General features: G+C 32.9%; 1 protein-coding gene and 1 long non-coding RNA gene across 5 annotated transcripts in view; one reads left to right on the top strand and one right to left on the bottom strand.

Annotated features, from left to right (window-relative positions):
* The window catches only part of Sam-S (S-adenosylmethionine Synthetase), a 65,708-nt gene that overhangs the window by 1,454 nt on the left and 43,319 nt on the right, over positions 1-20,935 (bottom strand). The window contains exons 5-8 of one of the 4 annotated variants that reach the window (XM_072537980.1): positions 19,280-19,392; positions 8,522-8,665; positions 4,333-4,551; positions 3,166-3,482 (exon numbers count right to left, since the gene is read on the bottom strand). In XM_072537980.1, coding sequence (XP_072394081.1) covers positions 3,166-3,482; positions 4,333-4,551; positions 8,522-8,665; positions 19,280-19,392 — 793 coding nt within the window. Of the gene's footprint in view, positions 1-3,165; positions 3,483-4,332; positions 4,552-8,521; positions 8,666-19,279; positions 19,393-20,935 lie in introns of those variants that run through there. The other 3 variants (XM_072537981.1, XR_011951434.1, XR_011951435.1) reach the window with 3 other exon arrangements.
* Positions 6,453-7,315, top strand: LOC140445708 (uncharacterized). The gene is made up of 3 exons (XR_011951436.1): positions 6,453-6,749; positions 6,806-6,999; positions 7,055-7,315. It is a non-coding gene; the product is annotated as an uncharacterized lncRNA (long non-coding RNA).

Here is a 20,935-nt window from a genome sequence, read left to right as displayed (position 1 = left end):
CACAGCTTTTACGAATCTGAAAATTGTATCTATGGATTCTGCGTTACTTCTATATAATCTTATCATTCACAGATTTGCTTGCACAGCTTTGATTTTTCTGTTTAGCTCGTTTCAAAATGTAATATTTTAACAGAATTTTCAAAATATGTCTTCCATGGCATGCTGTGCACATGGATTGAGCGTATTTTATTGAGCAAAGTTGCCTCATTTAAAAAATATTATGATTTTTTATGGAAATAAAAAATTTGTCAATTTAATAATTATTTGTATTCGCTAAAGGTTTTTGTATTAACTTGTGAATTTTGGATTAAAAGCAATGTAGCCTTATATTTTTTGATTAATACGTAGGCAATATATTAATGCGAAAATTGGTTTATGGTTGGTGAAGAAAAACTAAGGGGGTTGAAACACTTTTTATTACATATGTTATGATTACAATGGTTAAAAAGCCGACGGTACAAAATATCGACCGACTTGGTCGAGTGTTGGATGGCGAAGTGAGGTTGTTCGCGCCAAAAGCCGGTCTCTACCTCAACGGGTAAAAACACGGCGCGGTTAGTGGCGCGTATGTTTAATCAGAGACAAAAATGAATATACTACCACTGTGATAAATAAATTTAAAATACATATAGCTGCGAAACGGAACAGTTGGTTAAAATTAATGAAAATTCTTGGTTTCTAACATTTTTCTAGATTTGTGATAAGTAAGACGGCTTTTAGATGCAATAAAAATGTCGTGATGAAGAACCAAGCTACTAATAAAATGTGGATTTTGTATCTTCTTTATGTGCCGTCTTCTACCGAAGGTTGGCGACCATCAAACAATAGGTTTCTCTGTTTTGTGCAGCATGTATTATGTTCGCAGCTTATGATATTTGAAACCATTCTCTCAAGTTTTTCAGCTAGGATTTCTTCTTTCTGACCAGACCTCTTCTACCTTCAATCTTGCCTTCCACGATAAGCTGTAGCAGACTGTACTTATCATTACGGAACACATGGCCCAGGTATGACGCTTTCCTCCTTTTAACAGTTGTTAACAATTCCACCTCTTTACCCATTCGTCTTAATACCTCTGTGTTGGTCACACTGTCTGTCCAAGGTATTTTCAGTATGCGTCGATACAGCCACATTTCTAGAGCCGCTAACTTCTTTATAGTTGCTGCTGTTAACGTCCACAAGTAGCGTAGAGAGTACGTAGCATTTCGTGGCGCGCCATCGGAGGTTAACGCTTAGGTGGCGGTTGCTTAAAAGCTTTCTCATTTTGATGAATTTGGATCTTGCTATTTCAATTCGGATCTTAATCTCTACGTCTGGGTCCCACTTATCATTTACTGTATATCCCAGATATTTAAATCGGTGTACTCTTTCAATACGTTCGGCTTCAATATTCAGGTCGCTAAGTTGAATGTTCTTTTTACTGATCACCATAAATTTAGTTTTCTTTCTATTGATCTTCAGTCCAAATTGGTTGCCAGTTGTATTTACTCTATTTAGCATCATCTGTAAATCTTCATGTTATCGGCCAGTATAACAGTATCATCTGCATATCGAAAATTACTTATTGGTACGCCATTAATCTTGATGCCCTCGTTGTACTCTTCCAGTGCCTCTAGAAATATTTGTTCCATGTACAGGTTGAAACGCAGTGGCGAAAGAATACAGCCCTGTCTCGAAATGGTTACGTTTTCACTCACCATATGTCCATTCTTCATGTGGGCTGTTTGATTCCAATATAGATTTTGTATAATCTGGATGTCCTTAGTGTCAAGTCCTGTAAGATGTAATAGTTCTGAGTTTGTCATGTTTTAGTATCGAATGCTTTCTCATAGTCGATAAAACAGGCGTAAACATCTTTCTGTTGATCCAGACATTTTTGAATCAAGACTTGTATTGCTAAGAGCGGCTCTCGAGTTCCAAAACCGCATCTAAAACCGAACTGTGTTTTACTTATGCTGTGTTCTAATTTTGCTCGTATTCTGGAATGGATAATACGCAAGAATACTTTAAGGGTGTGACTCATTAAACTTATAAGGCGATATTCACTACACGTCTTAGAATTCGATTTCTTGGGAAGAGGTACAAATGTAGATTTCAACCAGTCCGATGGAATTTGACCAGTATCGTATATCTTATTAAACAGTTCCAATACTACATTCAGGTTGTTCTCGTTAAAAACTTTTAAAAATTCGACTGGTATTTCATCGCATCCTGTTTTTGTATATCGGCAGGAAAAGGTACATTTTTTGAACATCCTATATTGACAAAATCCTTCTGATAATGTCAGTTTTGTTGCATTTGAAGCCTCCATGTCAAAATATCGTTAACGATATTTTACCAATAATGCCACGATGGTTAACGAGTATAGTTATTCCTGAGAGTGTTTATTAGTTTCGCTAAAAAAACTACAATATTAGGAGGCCCGGAAACTAATAAAGCAAAATTCGGTATGAGGAAATACAATAGAGGGTGTCTGTATACAGGTCAATAAATATTTGACGGATATGAGCGCAACACCGGGAACTTTTTCGTTATTCCTGTGGATAGGAGGGATGCCAATACTTTGCTCGGACTAATTCATGAATGGATTTTTCCTGGGACAACTATTTATGGTGAATGTTGGAAATCTTATAATTGTTTGGCCCATGAATGATTTAAACACCAAAGTGTGAATCATTCAAAGCAGCTTATCGACCCTGATACTGGGACTAGCACCAATATTATTGACAGGCTATGCCGAGAAGTTCGCAGTTAAATCCCTAAATATGGCGCCATACAAGAGCATTTTGTTGGATACTTTGCCGAGTTTGATTTCAAAGGGAGATGTCCTGACCACATGGAGACGCTACATTATTTTTTCGCTGCCCTCTATGAGAGTAAGATATAAAAACAAATTCATGGGATGTATCAGCTTCGAGAACATATTCGTATAAAATTTCATTACAATGTTGCCAGTAGTTTTGGCAAAATCGTAAAAAATGTGTAACATTTTTTTAAATGCCCTTTTTCTTGAAAACGGATGGAGCTACAAAAATTTTTACTAAGCAAACCCCAATTATTTTTCACCTATCCTAGAGACGGTATTACCTTTTTTTTTGAAACACCTTGTATATAGATAATAAGTATAGACACAGAAAGCAGGCTAGTGATTTAGTAAAAAATACTTACTTGACAATTTTACCAGGCCTTAAATCGAAGTTCTTGTTTACAATGTCCAACAATTCCTTTTGAGTGAGTTTCGAAGTTCCATAATCAAATACTGTAATGGAAAGGGGTTCGGCTAAGCCTATAGCGTATGATACTTGCACTAAGCATCTACGGCAAAGTCCTGCTTTCACCAATGATTTAGCTACCCATCTAGCTGCGTAAGCTGCGGACCTGTCAACTTTTGTAAAATCTTTTCCAGAGAAAGCGCCACCTCCATGTGCTCCCCAACCTCCGTAAGTGTCTACGATGATTTTTCTACCAGTTAGGCCTGCGTCACTCTAAAATTTGAAAAAGGGAATGTCAATAATATTGAAATGACTATTCTGTTTTAATGCATTGAATCAATTGTGTCAGTCTGTAGTTGACATCATATTTACTCAAGATAGCAAATACTCTTAGGTAACATCATGTACATTTTATATTTCCATCATTAACACTCCCATTAAAACACAGCTTACAGTAGAGTGTCAAAGAAAAGAAGTTTTAAATAATTGGCAGTTCAAATTAATAGCACAAATGAAAGTACGGTAAATAAATTGAAAATAAACACAAGAACAGAAGGAAAATAACAACATAGAGCAGTAAAAGCGCATATTGATATGAAAGTAGGTTAAGCACGACACCAGTAGATAAAAAAAAATCAAGAAGCTGACTGAAGATATAGGGAACAAATGGAGAACAGCATAAGATAGATGAAACTTAAAAGTGAAAGTTAGTAAAATGTAAATGAAAACTTATTGCAGAAACAGCCAAGTGAACTTTTAATTTTTTTTGTGGAGCCAATTTAAATTTTTAAAAATGAAAAATATATTTGCACCTGGTAAAAAGTATATTTAAAGAAAAAAAATAACAGGATTTTAAAATAACTTTGTTGTTTATAATTCAGTTTTCCGAAAGTTAATATTTTGGCGCTTAACTGCTTTATGAAATAAACCATTCGATTGAAATAATTCGTTTAAAGGTCTTCCTGTTTTTTTTATCCCCTCTCAAAATCGAATTAACCGGCTGGCAATAGAAAATTTTTCAAAATGGTAGTTTTATCGTCAAAAGGATTTTTTTTTCGTTTCAATACGATAATTTCGTTTGGATAATTCTATTATTTCATACATAATTGTTAAATTTATTTACCTGAGGTCCTCCGATAATGAAGAGACCGCATGGGTTGATATGAATGACTGTTTGGTCATCGAGATACTTGGCTGGAATGACTTCTTTAATAACTTTTTCCTTGATTTCGGTTCTCAATTCTTCCAAGCTGATTTTGTCGCTGTGTTGGAGTGAAACAACGACTGTGTGAACTCTTTGTGGAATGCAAGCGCCACGTTGGAAAGTGTATTCTGCGGTAACCTAAAAATAAAACCAAACTAAAGTAACTGACGATCGATTTAAAGTGTATATGTGGAATTATAATATAGTGCCTCAGCTAATATGTTGAGATCATGGTCACTCAAGAGTAGCAAATACTACAAAACATCATGGGCAAATAATCTACCTCCAGTATCATTTATAATCAAAATGCCTAGGAGTTAATTAATTACTTTTTGTTAGTCATAACCAATATAATTATTTATAGTCTTAAGTCAAAGAACTGAAAAAGTAAGATTGGATTGAATGCCATATTTTCAAATAGGACAGGTAGAAACTATTTTATATCGGTAACAGTGCTACGTTAAACATTTGCAACCCTCTTTCAAAAACTATTAATACAGGTATGGCAAGAACGCTGTTTATCAGAAGATTGGAATACTGGAATTATATGCCCTATATACAAAAAAGGTAATGGGTTTGACTGTTCTATCTTTCAAGGAATTTCCCTGCTTAATACGACATACAATATTTTGTCCCTGATACTTAATGAACAATTAGTACAGTATACTTACAATAAAATAGGATCCTACCAAAGAGGCTCTTCAAAAAACAGATCTACCATTGATCACATATCATCCATCAGACAAATATAAAAAAAAAGGATTCCGACATAGACTGCCATTACAATACCAAAAGGATTGGTAGAATCAATTAAAATGACAATGAGAAAAGTTAAATGTAAAGTGCGTGTACAAGGGGATCTTTCAGAACCATTTACAACTAGGAGTTAACGAACAGAGTCTGTTTAGAAGACGATATAATTTCGAACTCTATAGACTTTTTGGTGATGCAGATATCGTGAAAACCATCAAAATAAACCGTCTCAAGATGGGTGAGCTACGTTATGCGGACAGATGAAAGTGATCCTTCTAAAATAAGCATGCTAAATAGGTCAGTCGGAAGAAGGGATCGACCTAAACTCAGATATCTGGACGATGTGCAGGAAGATTTATGGGAGATTGGAGTGAGGGGATGGAGAAGACAGACACTCAACAGGGAAGAACGGAAGCATATTTTGAGTGAGTAGAAGAATGAATGGGAAGAATGAATGTAGGTTTCGTCCATGTATATTAAAGGTCGGTTCTCTTCTCTTAATTTTTTAATATCTTGAAGAAAGTTTCTTATCAATTGTTGGATTTACAGTTTTTCCATTAAAAGTTTTCTATTTTTTGCTTTTCTCCAAAGAACGCCTATATTGCTCATGGCTTTTCTCAAAGTTTCATCCAATCCATTGTATTTGTATTCAGTTACAAATTGTCTGTGGATTCGTCGTAGAGTTGGAATCTTTTTTCGGTAGTGCATTATAAATCGACGAAGCACCCCTTAGTCACACTCATCCCGCTTAGATTTTAAAGTTAAGCTACTTATTTTATTTGGAGCACGAAATTTATGATGTTTGCACGGACAAAACTTTTTGAATTAAATTCCATTTCACGTCACTGCCAATGTTCTTCAAGAAAACTCTGTCGCAGACTGTAACGATCCAAGTTTACAGGTTGAGTTGTTTACTTATACCACAGTATATTGCTTTATTGCTTATAAAGAATCAGTAGGTTCACTCTCGCATTTTCACGGTTCCAATTTCGAATCCACTCCTGGAAGATATGCGCAATAGATTTGGCGAAAAATGCCGCTGTTGCAAGATTTAAAATATTCCATCAGTTTCAAAGAATATTTCAAATTTATAATAAAATAATTATTATAGAAGTTCTTCAAAAAGAGGAAAATAAATTTCATAAATGGTAAAATTCTTTACATAGCCACTATACACACTTCTAAAGTTTGAAAAATCATATTGCCTAATTGACTTAATCCATTCTCAAATAATTAATCATAAGTATCTATCCATTGATTGATTACATTTGGCAACATTGATTTTACCCAAACACGTGTTTGTGTTTATGCTGTGAAACTATAAATTACAGTTATTTCAGTAATTTATATATAAATTTCATTTATTTGTTGTTATTTAGTTGGTTTTATAAGTTTATTTCGTTTTTAATACATATTACTGTGATATTTCTCCAGTTTTCTAAGTGGTTTTATTACTTTAAACGACGGATTATGATGAATTCAGCTAAAACAAGTGTTTATTATTGCTGTGTATGTAGAAAAAATTCCAGGGACCATAACAACTTGAACTTGAGTTTCTTCAGGTTTCCCAAGGATGAAAATCGGTAAGAACTAAATTCTCTATTTAATATAATTGACCTCATCGGTGTTGTATTTTTAGGTTTGCAGAATGGAAGAAAATTGTTCAATGTGAAAAACTTGCCATGTACAGTGTTCAATATTGTTATGATCACTTTAGAATATGCAGTTTACATTTTGAGGAACCTGCCTTTGCAGGAATGCTTAAAAGCAGGTTGAAAAAAAAAAACGCAAAACCATCTATTCATCTTGTGAGATTAAACATTCCAGTTCAAGGTATGTTCTTTCTTTCAGGTGAATAATGAGAGAACTCATTTTTGTAATTTTGTAGGCACACCTGTGGAGAAGTTACAAACATTTGCGAGTACTCCGGAATCATTGGCATATAGAATTGAAGGTATGCATATATTTTTAAAACTAATTGTTGGATATTTGTGGGAAATTGTAAGTTTTGGCCATGAATTTGGTAGATAATATATATATTCTATTCTAACTTGTATTCATAGTTCGCTACTTGTGTTTTTATAATCCTATTTTTATTATAACTGGTATTGTAAAATTCAAATTTTCAAAATATAATTTATAATTCGAATGTATTATTATTTTTTCATCTATAGAAATTAGTTTCCTCATTAGCTCTTCGTTTTATGAGATTTCTCACCAGTAACAGTGAATACAGTGTGATTTTCTAATGAATACAAAAAATTAATATTCGATTAATCAAAATTGATGGATTCAACATAATACATTTTGAAGGACAAACAGTAATAATTATTTTGGGAAACTATTGATAATTGTCGAAAACGCTAAATTTAGGAAAGTATTCATTATTCCGAAAATCTAATTAAATTTTATTTCGCCACAAGTCACTTTTTTCCTATTTATTTTCGAGCAGTGTATTAAAAATTATATTGAGCAGTGTATCAAAAACTGGAATTTATCTGCGCGTGGAAGTAATGCGCGTGAAAAAAATGGAACATGAAGCACAAAGGACTGGCGGCAGAGTGAACCTACTGATTCTTTATAAGCAATATACTGTGCTTATACTAATATATTTCTGGTAATTTTATTGCGCATCAAGTGGGCGTGGCGATATTTCGTTCCTAGATTTGATGAGTAGTACACACTTTACAAGAATGAACGATTTTTGTTACGTTAGAATGCTTTAAATATGGATACAATAAGATGCCTTTTGAGATACAGCTTGACAAATATTATGAAGATATATCAAAGTACAAATCGTCTGATATACCAATATGCCTTAAAAGAAAAACGTTTAATCAGTGTGTTTTGCCAGTGTTAACTTACGGTGCGGAAACGTTGACCATGACAAGGAGAACAGTTCAAAAGATCCGTGTGTGTCAAAGGGCGATGGAGCGTGCTATGTTGGGCGTTTCACTACGAGACAAGATCCCAAATCGCCAGCTACGACAAAGAACAGGAGTGGCTGATGCAGTAGAGAGAGTAGCAACACTGAAATGGAACTGGGCAGGTCACGTGGCTCGAATGACAGAGAATAGATGGACAAAGCGGATACTGGAATGGAGACCAAGAGATGATGCCTACCGAAGCCTAGGTCGTCCACCAACACGTTGGACTGACGATCTAAAACGTTGTCATAGGAATTGGATGCAATAGGCACAAGATCGAAATAGATGGAAAATTATGAGAGAGATCTATGTCCAGCAGTCGATAGAAAGGACGTTATATTGATGAACAGACTCGAAAATATAAATTGTCATTGTTTTTTTCTGATATATGTAACAGAAATCTATAAATATATTTTAAGGAGACTTACCTGTGTTTTTGAATCTGGTCTGGCCCACCAGAATTCTCCAGATCGTCTCAAATCAGCAATTCTGTGATTCAATCTGTGTGCTAATACTACTGTAAGTGGCATACATTCGTCTGTTTCATCTGTGGCATAACCGAACATAAGACCCTAGTAAAAAAAATAAATTATATATTTTGTGCTATAGGATATTAAAAAAAAATGGAACAACAATCTTTGCAATCATTAATTAATGTTACAACGGTATCGGTCAGTAATGCTTAGTTTAATTATAAAGTTCACGTGAACGTTAAAAAATTAAACTGTAGTTTAGAAAGAGGTAAACAAATTCAATGTCGACATGTTTAGAAGTAAATATGTATTCAATTACTATCTTAAGTACTTAATTAAAAATTAATTCTGATCTTGAAAAGTTTTTTTTGCTGAATGGTACTATATGTACATAGTAATAGAATCAAAATAAAAGAAATTTCGTTTATAGGGGAAACAAATCATTCCAGTTTAGGTCATGTGTTAAATTGTACTAGTACAGCATGTCTATAGTTCCAAATTAATACGAAGCAATTTTTTTTTTAATTTTTCTTTGTCAAGAAACTTTTCTTGAACATTATTTATTTTTTCATTCTTCATAGTTCTAGTCAATATTTTGTTGGTAAACTATCTTTATTACTCTTCTTCTTAGTCCTAACCTTTGCTTAGTCTTTGGATATTCGCAATCAATTAATTTGTATCAATTGCTGGTCTGAACAAGATGTTTTAGGCGCGATGTTCTTGGTCGACCTGTATCTCTTCTTCCTTCTATTTTAACCTGCAGTATTAATTGTAGCAGACAATAACCATTTCGCATTTAGAATTTGGCGATGTCAATTTTTTTGTTTTTGTCTAATTCATTCCAGAATGCTTTTATTAGTGATGCGACAGATCCAAGATAATTAAAGCATGAATAGATAGCACCATATTTTAGGCGGTTAGATCAGTCATCAGTCAAACTGCAAGTCTCAGCGCTACATAATCAAACAGAGAAACAGAATATTGAAGGAACCTGGAAGGAAGGAAGTCTGATATTCTGGGGTTGATCTCATGTGATCAGATGTACTTTGAGCTTTCTCTATTAGAATCTTGATTCATTGGGAGTGATCCCGTTCCCTATTTAACATACCAATGGATGTTTTTGTAGAGGTATAGAACTTTGAAATGGAACAAAATATAATATTAAGATGATTTTTTTTAAATTGACATGAAATTGACTTTATTCGAAAGATAATCATTTGGCATTTTTGGAGGTTCAATTTTCGATACCTTTTTGCAATATTCTGTGGCCGCATACCAGCATATTGCGGCGAATGTTGTCCTCCAAGAGATCAATGGTTTCAGACCTTCACATATTCATACAGAAAATAGTCTAGCGGTGTTAAATCACACGATCTTGTGAGTCCAATTCACATGTCCGATAAGTGACTCTATGCGATTACCAAAAGATTTTTTCAATAAATCAGTTGTGGCACGAGCTGGGTGACATGTTGCGTCGTCTCGTTAAAACCACAGTTCCTGCACATCATGGTTGTTCAATTGAGGAATGAAAAGTCAGTAATCATGGCTGTATAACGGTCACCACTGACTATAACGTTTTGGTCAGCATCTTTTTTTAAAGAAGTATGGACCAATGATTCCACCAGCCCATAAATCAGACCAAACAGTCAATTTTTCTGGATGTAATGGTTTTTCAACATGCACTTGAGGATTATTTTCACTCCAAATACGGCAGTTTTATTTGTTGACGTAGGCATTCAAAAGTGAGCTTCATCGCTAAACAAAATTCGCTTATGAAAATCGGGATCAACGGCAATCTTGTTTTGGAACCATTCACCGAATCTATGCGTTGCTAGGTGATCGTGTAGCTTTAATTCTTGCATGAGTTACTAAGATCTTTCCGCAAAGTCTTCCATAAAGTGGATGGACACATATCCAACTGCTGTGCACGATGGCGGCTAAGACTACAGCTGCCACAACTTCTTCTGTATGCACTGTACGACGTCTCTGTGGATGCGTATTATCATTTAATGGATGGTTAATTGAATTAACTGCCCTAGATGATTATCTTGACCATAACATGGACGAACCATGATTTTCAAAATAAATTTGCACAATTTGTAAGTGTTGTTCAGGCTTCAGTCTATTCACACTGAAGTGCCAAACCAAATTGAACATAAATCACTTGACAGCTGTCAAAATTGCCAAGTGTTGGTAGCTTACACTTCTATACTTCTAAAAAAATCCTTACAGAATGTTTTCTTTTAGTTGTAGTCGAATGTTATTGGCACAAAATGACACCGTATTTACGTCTCGTTAATTTTATATTTTCGTAACTTATGTGTGCTTGCTTTTCAAATTAAGAGACATAACATAATGCTGGCTGGCCTCCCATAACATAATGCTGTATGTTCAAAATTTTTATTATAGAGAACTTCATATTTAAGATCAAGGTTATCTTTTACCAAAAACCGATCTAAAATATTGTGTTAATTGTTAAAATTAAGATAATAATTGTTTATCTTGGTAACAGTATGGGATTTGTTTTCGCAACTTGTTTATTGTATTTTTGTTCTAAAACCATTAAGCAAAACTTTCAATCGCCAGATAGTTTTATTATGATTTACAAAAGATTGTGTAAATTTACGATAAAATTAAGAATTAAATATTTATTGTCATTAATTTATCGGATTTAGGTATTGCATTATTGAAATTGTTATATATAGAGTATTTATTTTATTATGGAAACAAAAATATCTTTAGCGAATTGATTAGTGATACGTTTTTTAAAGCATGTTTACAAAACTTTGCGATGTATTTTTTCATTTAAATTTATTTATCAACATAACTAACATGGTTTTTGTTGAATATATGAATTATTAAGTAGATAAAGTATATCAGTGCTAGAAAAAAAATAAACTAGGAATCATTAGCTAAGTATGACATAAAACAGGGCATTACTGATTTCAACCTGAAAAAACTAAAATTATAATAGTATTAAGTAAAACTGATTCTACGTCAAAAAGTTTGTCCCATATATTCACATTAATATTAATTATCTTAAATCCCCTCTTTCAATGCTATCCATTTTTTAATAAACCCAAATAAACATGCAATAATTCATAAAATGTGTTGCAGTACATAGAATAATGATTTGATTTAATTAAATCCTTTAATTCCTCTGGAAATGACAAAAAGGACACTGAGTCTTTTTAAATATAAATGGTATTACTCTATCCACAAGAATAAATTACATTACATAGAGCAATGACGTATAATATACAGGGTACGGAAGATAAACAGCCAATTAGAAATATATCGAGAACTAAAGGTAACTGCATCATGAAAATTGGAATGAAGAGGTTTTGAAGGGTGATCTAATGAAAATATATTCATCTATTTGCTACTTCCGGTTATACCGGAAATTGCTTGTAACTTCGTTTTTTATGGGACACCCTGTATATTTTTTAGTTTTAGAAATAGTCACCTTATTCTGAACATTTTTTGTTTATTACTTCCCTATACCTATTGTGAACCGTTTTTGAGTTATAACGGTTTTTACATGAAAATTACACTTTTCTACCATGTATATAAAGTTTAATATCCTCTAATGTAATTTGAATAAATGTTTTAATTCTTTATGAACTTATTAACCAGATACAGCAATATCGTTTACAGTGTAAAGTTGCCTTTTTCATTATACAGGGTGCTGTCAAAATTGGCATAAAACCGGCATCCTAAATTTTCGCCTAATTACTTTTTTTCAAATGGAACACCCTGTATGTGATTCATTTTAGAAAAATGTTTTTCATTATCGATCTGTATAATATTACCTATACCTATCTCTTGCAGTTTTCAAAAAAAATTAACTTTATACATTTTTCGCAAACAATTTTTTTTCCTAGACTATGTTGTGTTAATTTACAACTTTCATATTGTAAGTTAAACATTGAACAATTAAAAAGATGCTATCAAAGAAAATAGGCACTTATTAATGTAATAAATGTTCAAAATGTTACCCATCAACATCCAATCATTTATGAACTCTTTTAATCAGATTAGATCAAGAGTAGCTCTTGATATTGATTATTTATCTACTTCGTTCAGAACTAAAAGGACTTTATTTATTATAGGTTTCTCAGTAGTAAAAGGTTCAGCGAACACCTTATTTTTAACATATCTCCAAATATAGTAATCTAACGGTGATAACGGGACCTTGGTGATTATAGAAACGGATCTTTATTCGCTATCCGTCTATAGCTAAATATATCATCAAGCAATGTGCCGACTCAACGAATATTGTGAGCCGGTGCTCCATCTTGTTGAAACCAAGCCTCGATAGCTTTATTATTATGTAAAGCGTGCAGTGCTGGTAAAATTACTTGTCGTAAAATGTTGCAGTAACGCTCTCCCGTTTAAATTTGTCATAAATCATGAGAGCGACTATCTTATTATTTTTCACAGCACAAAAAAACATTGAACGAAAAGAATGCTTGAAATTTACTATCCCACGTGAGCTGAGGATTTTCATCACTTCAGAAGTGACTGTTATGGCGGTTAAACATACCATTTTTTGTAAACTCATCACACCAAATAATTTTTTTGTAATCTTGATCTTGGTATTTCATTAAAACTCGTGCACAAAATTCTACACGTCTTACATAATCTTTAGGATGTAAATGTTGAGCTGGTGTATACGAATAAAGGATCTAATGATGTTTTTTTAAAATTCTGTGAATTATTCGAGTCGATATCTCTAACAATTGGTCACATTGTTACATTACCGAAAGGATGAATTTGGATTAGCTGCAAAATATCCCAGGATATCTGTTTGTAACTCTTTATTATCGACGTGGGTCTTTTTACGTTTGACGAAACTGGAAACAGTTGTTGAACAAAGGTTTTACAGTTTTAATATTTGGTCGAGGCTTCTCAGGATATCTCTGTTCAGCAAAAACACGACAAGTTCTGGAAACTTTTATTCAAATTATATTAGAGGATATTGAACTTTATATACATGGTAGAAAAGTGTAATTTTCATATAAAAACCATTATAATTATAACTCAAAAATGGTTAACAATAGGTATAGAGAAGTATAAACAAAAATGTCCAAAATAATGTGAATATTTCTAAAATTAAAAAATATACAGGGCGTCCCGTTAAAAAAAAAAGAAGTTCATTCCAATTTTCATGATTCAGTTACCTGTAGCTCTCGAGATATTTCTAATTGACCGTTTATCTGCCGCACCCTGTATAGACCCAGCCAATGGCGTATAGTGTCGCAAACATGATTCCCTTTATTGTTATATATTGTGTTGATACGAAGTTGCACGAAACGTTAGCGATTGACATAAATGAGCACGTCATTGTTGTAGTAAACATACCTTTCCCCTCTAAGCCATATGTCTCTTATGACACCCGATTATATACCAAGACTACTGGGTCTACATAATATACGTAATTGAAATGGAGAAACACAATTTCAAGTATACTGATGACTCATTTTAGACCTTACTTCATACCAACATAAGAAATGTTTAACTAAAACCACTAAAACATTGCTTGTTTTGTCGTAAAATCCTATAATCCTTAGCGTTTGACATATATTTGTAAAACTTATTTTTGCATTCCTATTTTTGTTATTTTGTGCCTCAGAAAATTGTTGACATCATTGTTACTCAAGAGTAGCAAATACTATTGAACATCATCGGCAAATAGGATAAGTTACTTTTTTTTAATGCTTGTTTTTTTGCTATGTAAAGGATGACCTTTACATAGCAAATGATGAAAGAAGAAAAAAAATTCACAATTAGTTCAGTGTCACAAATGATTATCATCAAAAGACCATAAATTTAAACCAAAAAATTACCCCTTTGAATTTATTCACGGCAGTTTGCAATGTCAGACAGCTAAAATTTTAATTACATTATGATACCACTAACAAAAGCATTACTGTCTCCTATAAATTAGTCATTTGGAAATAATCCAGACGCTGGCGCCAAGTGTACTGTCTCCTTTATGTTATATAATACTTTTATTTTAAACATAAATTAACGATGTAGGAAATAGATATCTTATTTATAATGGTAGATTGGATCAAATGGAATCGTACTCCGAGTAGAAAATACCTGTTTCGTTTGTTCATTTATGTGCATTATCAATTGACCCTAATTTGTCAATTAATTAATTGTTTGAAAAGCACGATATCATCTAACCTTGATCAGCTGAAGAACTTTTAACAAACATGCATTGTATGAACATATTTTGAGATATATAAAATATTGAGGCCGACAAAAAAATAAAATAAGACCAAGGAATATATTTCTAACTTGTAAATAAAATAGTCTTGTAACTATATGGCGTTAAAGATACGAAAAATGATTGATCAACAATTTATCAAGATTTTACACAAGGATATCATTACAAAAGTTCAGTAAGATTGATTCCATATAGAAAAAGACCCTTGACGAAAAAGACGAAGTATTAAAAACCTCGAACGTTCGAGATGTCATCGAAAAATCCCGAAATGTCTCGTGATTTCAGGAACGTCAAAAAATGTATATAAACATAGGTAGTTTAACAGTTCGAGTAGCATTCGTATTTGAATTTTTGAATGATTCTATCATTCAGATAAAGTTGTTATCAATTATTGTAATATTGTTTGCTGTTTTAATCTCTCTTCAGTCCTGACCCCCAGAGGGAGCATAGTGGTCATCATGATGTCCTCTATTGTCTGTCTCCAAAGATCTTTGTCTCTGGTCATCTCTTTTAACTCATATATAGGTCTTTTGCATAAAATAAATATGATTTAACGATTAAGACTCAAATATATACCAATTTTTGATCGATAAGATGATAGAATCTAGGTATACACAAAACCAAGGGTTATTGCTGTTGCTACTAATACACAAAGACTTGATACATGCGTCGCACATTGCTAATCAATCGGTAACAACACTAAGATATTGCAACTCTTCTTTTTATCGATGTAGATTTTAATTATACAAATGTGAATTTTCGAGAATATTATTGCAAAACCTAATCTATCATATATTACGTATTGCTTTAATTTGCTTCCATATCAAAAAATTCACAATGCGCTATATATTTTAAGAATATGTTCAGAAATAACACGAAGTAATGTTATTGATTATTTAGCTATTCTGAAAGTGGCACGATTAAGAAATATTAAGTTCAATATTCCAATTCGTTGGTTTTATCGTGATATTTAAAGGAAGTTTTTGAACGAAATAAAGGGAATTCTGTGAGCCTAAAAAAAAGAAACTGGGAAAGAATAATGATGCAAAGATATAGACAACACGAAATTAAAAGAATATTTAAGAACTACAAAAATTAAAATAAAATGCCGAATTTCGAATAAAGATTTTTATTAATACCTATTGCAGATCTCAATGGGGTCATTTGACCTTAATAGACTTTTCCACTCTACGAAATAAAAGATCTTTCGTGTGTTTGCTTGCTTAGGCCTCGGAAATTTGTCCATTTTGTGAAATCTTGTTATTTGGATTTTTATAGAGGAATTAATTTATTAAACACAATACTGAAATTAACAACCAAAGTGATAACAAAATAAACTGAATGAAATTATAACACTAGCAGAAGAACAACAAGGTTTCAGGTCAGGAAGATCATGCATCGATGCTATAAGGCATTATGAGGCAAGTGCAAGAGAAATTAATAGAATACAACAAATCGGCATATCTATGTTTCGTGGGCCTTAAGAAGGCATTTGACCGGATTAAATTAAAGGACGTTATCCACTTATTGTACGCAAGAGAGATACCTCTAGGAATAATCAAAACGATCGAAAATATTTACCAAAACAACACAATAAAAGTGTAAGAAGAACTAACCGACCCTATTGAAGCTGGCAATGAGATAAGACGGAGATTCCGTGAGTCTATTGTTCAAACCGATTATGGATGTAATAATAAAAAAAGTAAGAAAAAGGATACCAAATGGGAGAAAAACAACTTAAAATAATCTGCTATACAGACGACGCAATACTACTCTCTCAAACTGGGCCCTGATTCTAATTGAGATTTCGACTCAAAACATGTCGAAATTAATATGGCGACGTCGAAATGCGACTTTGCGAACCTTGTGGATTTCAGCTGAACTAACCAAACGACGTCACTAAATTTCGATTTATCGAAATTAATTTCAACTTCAAGGAAGTGGTTGAAATTTAATTTCGAGTCGAAATTAATCTGACATGACTGACTGGACTGGGAGAAGTGAACTTAGGTTCAGTTTAGGTAGGCGGTGTTTTGATCCTTGCAAGGAAAACTGAGGCAAAAAGTATTAATATGGCTGTGTTTTACGGACATTTGCTAGTTTTGGAGGAATTAGAGAGGATAGATATCCGACGCTCATAACGGAGGATAAGAAGAATGTTACGGGATACTCAAAATTCTTTTTCACTAAGTGATGCTCAATTTAGGCAGCAATTCCGGCTTAATAAACGAGCTGCAAATTATTTAATAAGGGTATTAGAACCATATTTGGAAGAAGATGTTTATGCCTCTAGGATACCTAAAATGTTTAGGGTTAGTATTACTAAGCTGCAGTAAATTTAAAAATATATTAGAATATAACCACTAAGTCAAATCTTAGTGGTTATAACTTAAGGATCTCCCACATCGCCTTTTTTTTCTTGCCATCTTTTCTTTCAATTCAAAATATAATTGAGAATGGCCACTATTTATGATTTAACAACTCAAACAAGAAAAAAAAGACGTTCACGTAACGTAAACAAAACAAACATTCAACAAGCGTAGTGCAGCCAATAAACAACAGGGCCAACCCAAATTTTCAGCAGTGTCAAAATGATAAAGTAAATATCCCCAGTTTTAACTACAATCGAAATGAATCAGAATCGCTAGCGATTGCGACTGTCATGGCGTAGTCGCTTTTAAATTTCGACATTGAAATGAAATAGAATCAGGGCCCTGAAAACGATTTACAACGTATGCTGCACCAATTTAATATAAACGCCAGAAAATTTAACATGTTAATTTCCCCAAAAAAGACAAAATGCATGGTTACAACAGCAAATTTACTAAGATGTAAATTGGAGCTGGAAGGTTAGATAATAGAACAAGTGATGGAGTTTAAATATCTAGACATCACATTATCTAGCTACAGAAAGCTCGAGACTGAAGTGGAAGATCAAGTGAATAGAGGAAACAGAGCCGCAGGTTGCCTGAATAAAACAATATGGAGAAATAAAAATATCGGGAAAGAAATAAAAGGCAGAATTTACAAAACAGTCATCAGACCAATAATGACATACGCGGCATAAACACAACCTGACACAGAGAGGACAAAAATGATGTTAAAAACGGCATAGATGGAAACACTTAATTGAATTGATGGCAAGACACTATGCGACAAAGCTAGAGGTACAGATATACGAAGTAGATAACATCAAGAACTGGGTAAGAAATAGAAGAGTAGAATGGAAGAATCATATATGCCGAATGACAAAAAATAGAGTAGTAAAGACGGCAAGAGACGGTTCTCCAATAGAAAGACGATCATTAGGAAGACCACGAAAACGATGGAACGACAACAATTGCTCCTAAACAACCGCAAAATTAGAGGCTTTAGAAATGTGGTGATAAGGTGTAGAAATGATGTGTATATCTTGGACAGAGTGGCCAATACAGAGGTATTGGGTAACATCTCAGGTCACAGGAAGACGGCTGGTGGAATTTGTAGTTGTGTAGTTTTAAATCGAAATTTCATGTTATAGGTTTTGACGATTAGGCTCTAACAATGGAAATTCCATGTGATCGTTGAGTGGAAGTATTTGTGGAAGTATTTGTGACACAACGCAAAAATTGCATACGAAAGCTGTACTCTTCGCCTTTAAAACGCATTTTGATATTTGTCCGTAGAACACTGATCAAAAGATATCAAATTTTTACCGTCGAGTTTATACAAATTTTATTTAAAAAATTGATTTCGTAACTGACAAATCGACGGTCGCTTCAAGTATTGTTTCTGAGACAATGGTTCATTCTACAGAAAAAATGCTAATAAACACTTTAGTTACTAAAGTGTTAATAAAAAGACACTTGTTTCAAAGACAAAGTTTCTTATTTGAAACATTTTTTTCTAGGCAGTACGTACAGATTCTTGGAGGTTCATTGACATTTTCGTATCTGACGAATTGAGTAGTGGTTTTCATTTATTTTCAAAAATTGTAATTTTCATTTTAATTAATTAGCTAATTGATAACAAGGTCAATATGTAATGTCACACAAAGTACAAGCAATATGTTTGTCAAAGCACATGTCACAAACCCACTATATAGATATATTCCTACATCAAAATCTCTCCCACTTCTTAAAATTTCATGAAAACTGAAGTAACAACTAATGGAATGATCGTAAAAGGAATCATTAAATTATTCAGAATTTACAAAAAAAATCTTTTTTGTTAATGTAGAAATAAGCAATGAATTTAATGATTTATTTCACTTGTATACCACTGTAACATGCCAAAAATCATGAAGACTCAAACATGCATTATCCAAAGGCTTATAATAATGAATAAAACGATTTTGTCCTTATATTTAAATGATCAATTTTAACTACACTGCTTTAAAAATGATTAATTTCCGGTGAAATATTATATATAAAAAAATATGTGGATGCTGGAAAGAAATCTAAACATTAAAACATTAAATTAATATGTAAAATCACCTGGTCGCCAGCTCCAATTTCTTCCTCGTTTTTGTTAATGTGTACTCCTGCAGCAATATTTGGAGACTGTTGATCCAATGCCAATAAAACGTTGCATGTCTTGTAGTCAAATCCTACAAACCTTAGCGTTAGACATATCTTTGTATTAAACTTATTTTCGCAGTCCTACTTTTGTTATTTTGTGCCTCAGAAAGTTGTTGACATCATTGTTACTCAAGAGTAGCAAATACTAATTGAACATCATTGGCAAATAGGAGAAGTTACTTTCTTTACCGCTTGTTTTTTTGTTATATAAAAGCATTATTTGTATACCATTTACTTTTTGTCCCAAAATATGAAAATATTTTTTTACAAGAAACAAAAAAGGCATTTAAAGACAATTATCCCGTTTGGCCTAAAATCATTGTCGACAATAGACCAATATAACATATATAGCAAACGTGGATGCAACTTGGGATGTGACGCATGTTATGAACGCGATAATTATATAATCCTCAAGCTATGTGTTATATAAATCCAACACTACATTATAAAGCAAGGAAAGATACAAAAATTACACTCTATAAATTTATTGCCATACCTTTACTCGAGACTACACTCCAGCAAAGAAATAATGAAATGAGTCATACGCGTGATCTTTTCTTCATCTTCTTTTTTTCTTGCTGTTCTGTCAATATATTACCCTCTTTCTCTCTTCACTTCTTTTGTTTGAATTCTGTTTGGCTTTTATTCACTGCCTGGTAAACTTTTCTCGTCTCTATTGGCTCTTGTAGTTTTTGTTCTTAGTTTCCCTCTTCTTTCTGCGGTGTATTTTCTTTTCTTCCTTAGGTAGTTATTTAAATTCCTCGTCTGCTTGTCGGGTTCTGAGCCCCTGCTGCATCAGTAAATATGATCTTTTTTTCTTTCCGTCATAATCTGACATTTTTCGTCAAAACCGTCATTCGTTCTTGTTCTTCTTTGTTTACCTTTCATGCCTATAACAAGGTCAATATGGTAATGTACAAAGTACAAGTAGTGTGTTATATGCTTTACTAAAGCATGTGATCGATTTAAACCCACTATATAGATATATTCCTATATCAAAATATATCTCTATCCCTTTTTAAACTTTCATGAAAACTAAAATTTTCACGAATCTTGAAGTTTCAACCATCTGCTGATTCAGCTGTTGATTCACCTGTTGTCTTAATTTGGCTGTATAAACACATTTCGACATAATGTACGTAAAATCAATTGCGTGGTACTGTATTTGTTATAACATGATTCCATGTAATGCATGACTCTGTAACTTCCAAACACGTTTTGGCATATTTTTAAAAGACATTACGTACATACAGACCAAACAAGCATCCGCGATTGCTACTACTCTTTCTATTGAGAGACTAAATAATTGAATATCCTTCTAAAATAAAAAGAATATACCAATTTGAGTATAATACATCTTTAAGTATACAGTCGACAATCGCTCATCCGCTCAGCCAACACATCATCAATGTGAAAACTTATTTTATAAACTAGATCTAAATTTTTCTAACTATTTTTATTATTATAAGCGGAAATATAATATTTTATTGTTACAATGTAAAGTGACCAGCAAGGAAACATTTTCTTACGCGCTGCCGTTGATAGAATTCAAAAATTTCCTAGAATTCATGA

The sequence above is a fragment of the Diabrotica undecimpunctata genome, chromosome 7 (genome assembly GCF_040954645.1).
Source record: "Diabrotica undecimpunctata isolate CICGRU chromosome 7, icDiaUnde3, whole genome shotgun sequence".
Lineage (NCBI taxonomy): Eukaryota > Metazoa > Arthropoda > Insecta > Coleoptera > Chrysomelidae > Diabrotica > Diabrotica undecimpunctata.
This window is presented reverse-complemented; position numbering and strand designations above follow the sequence as displayed.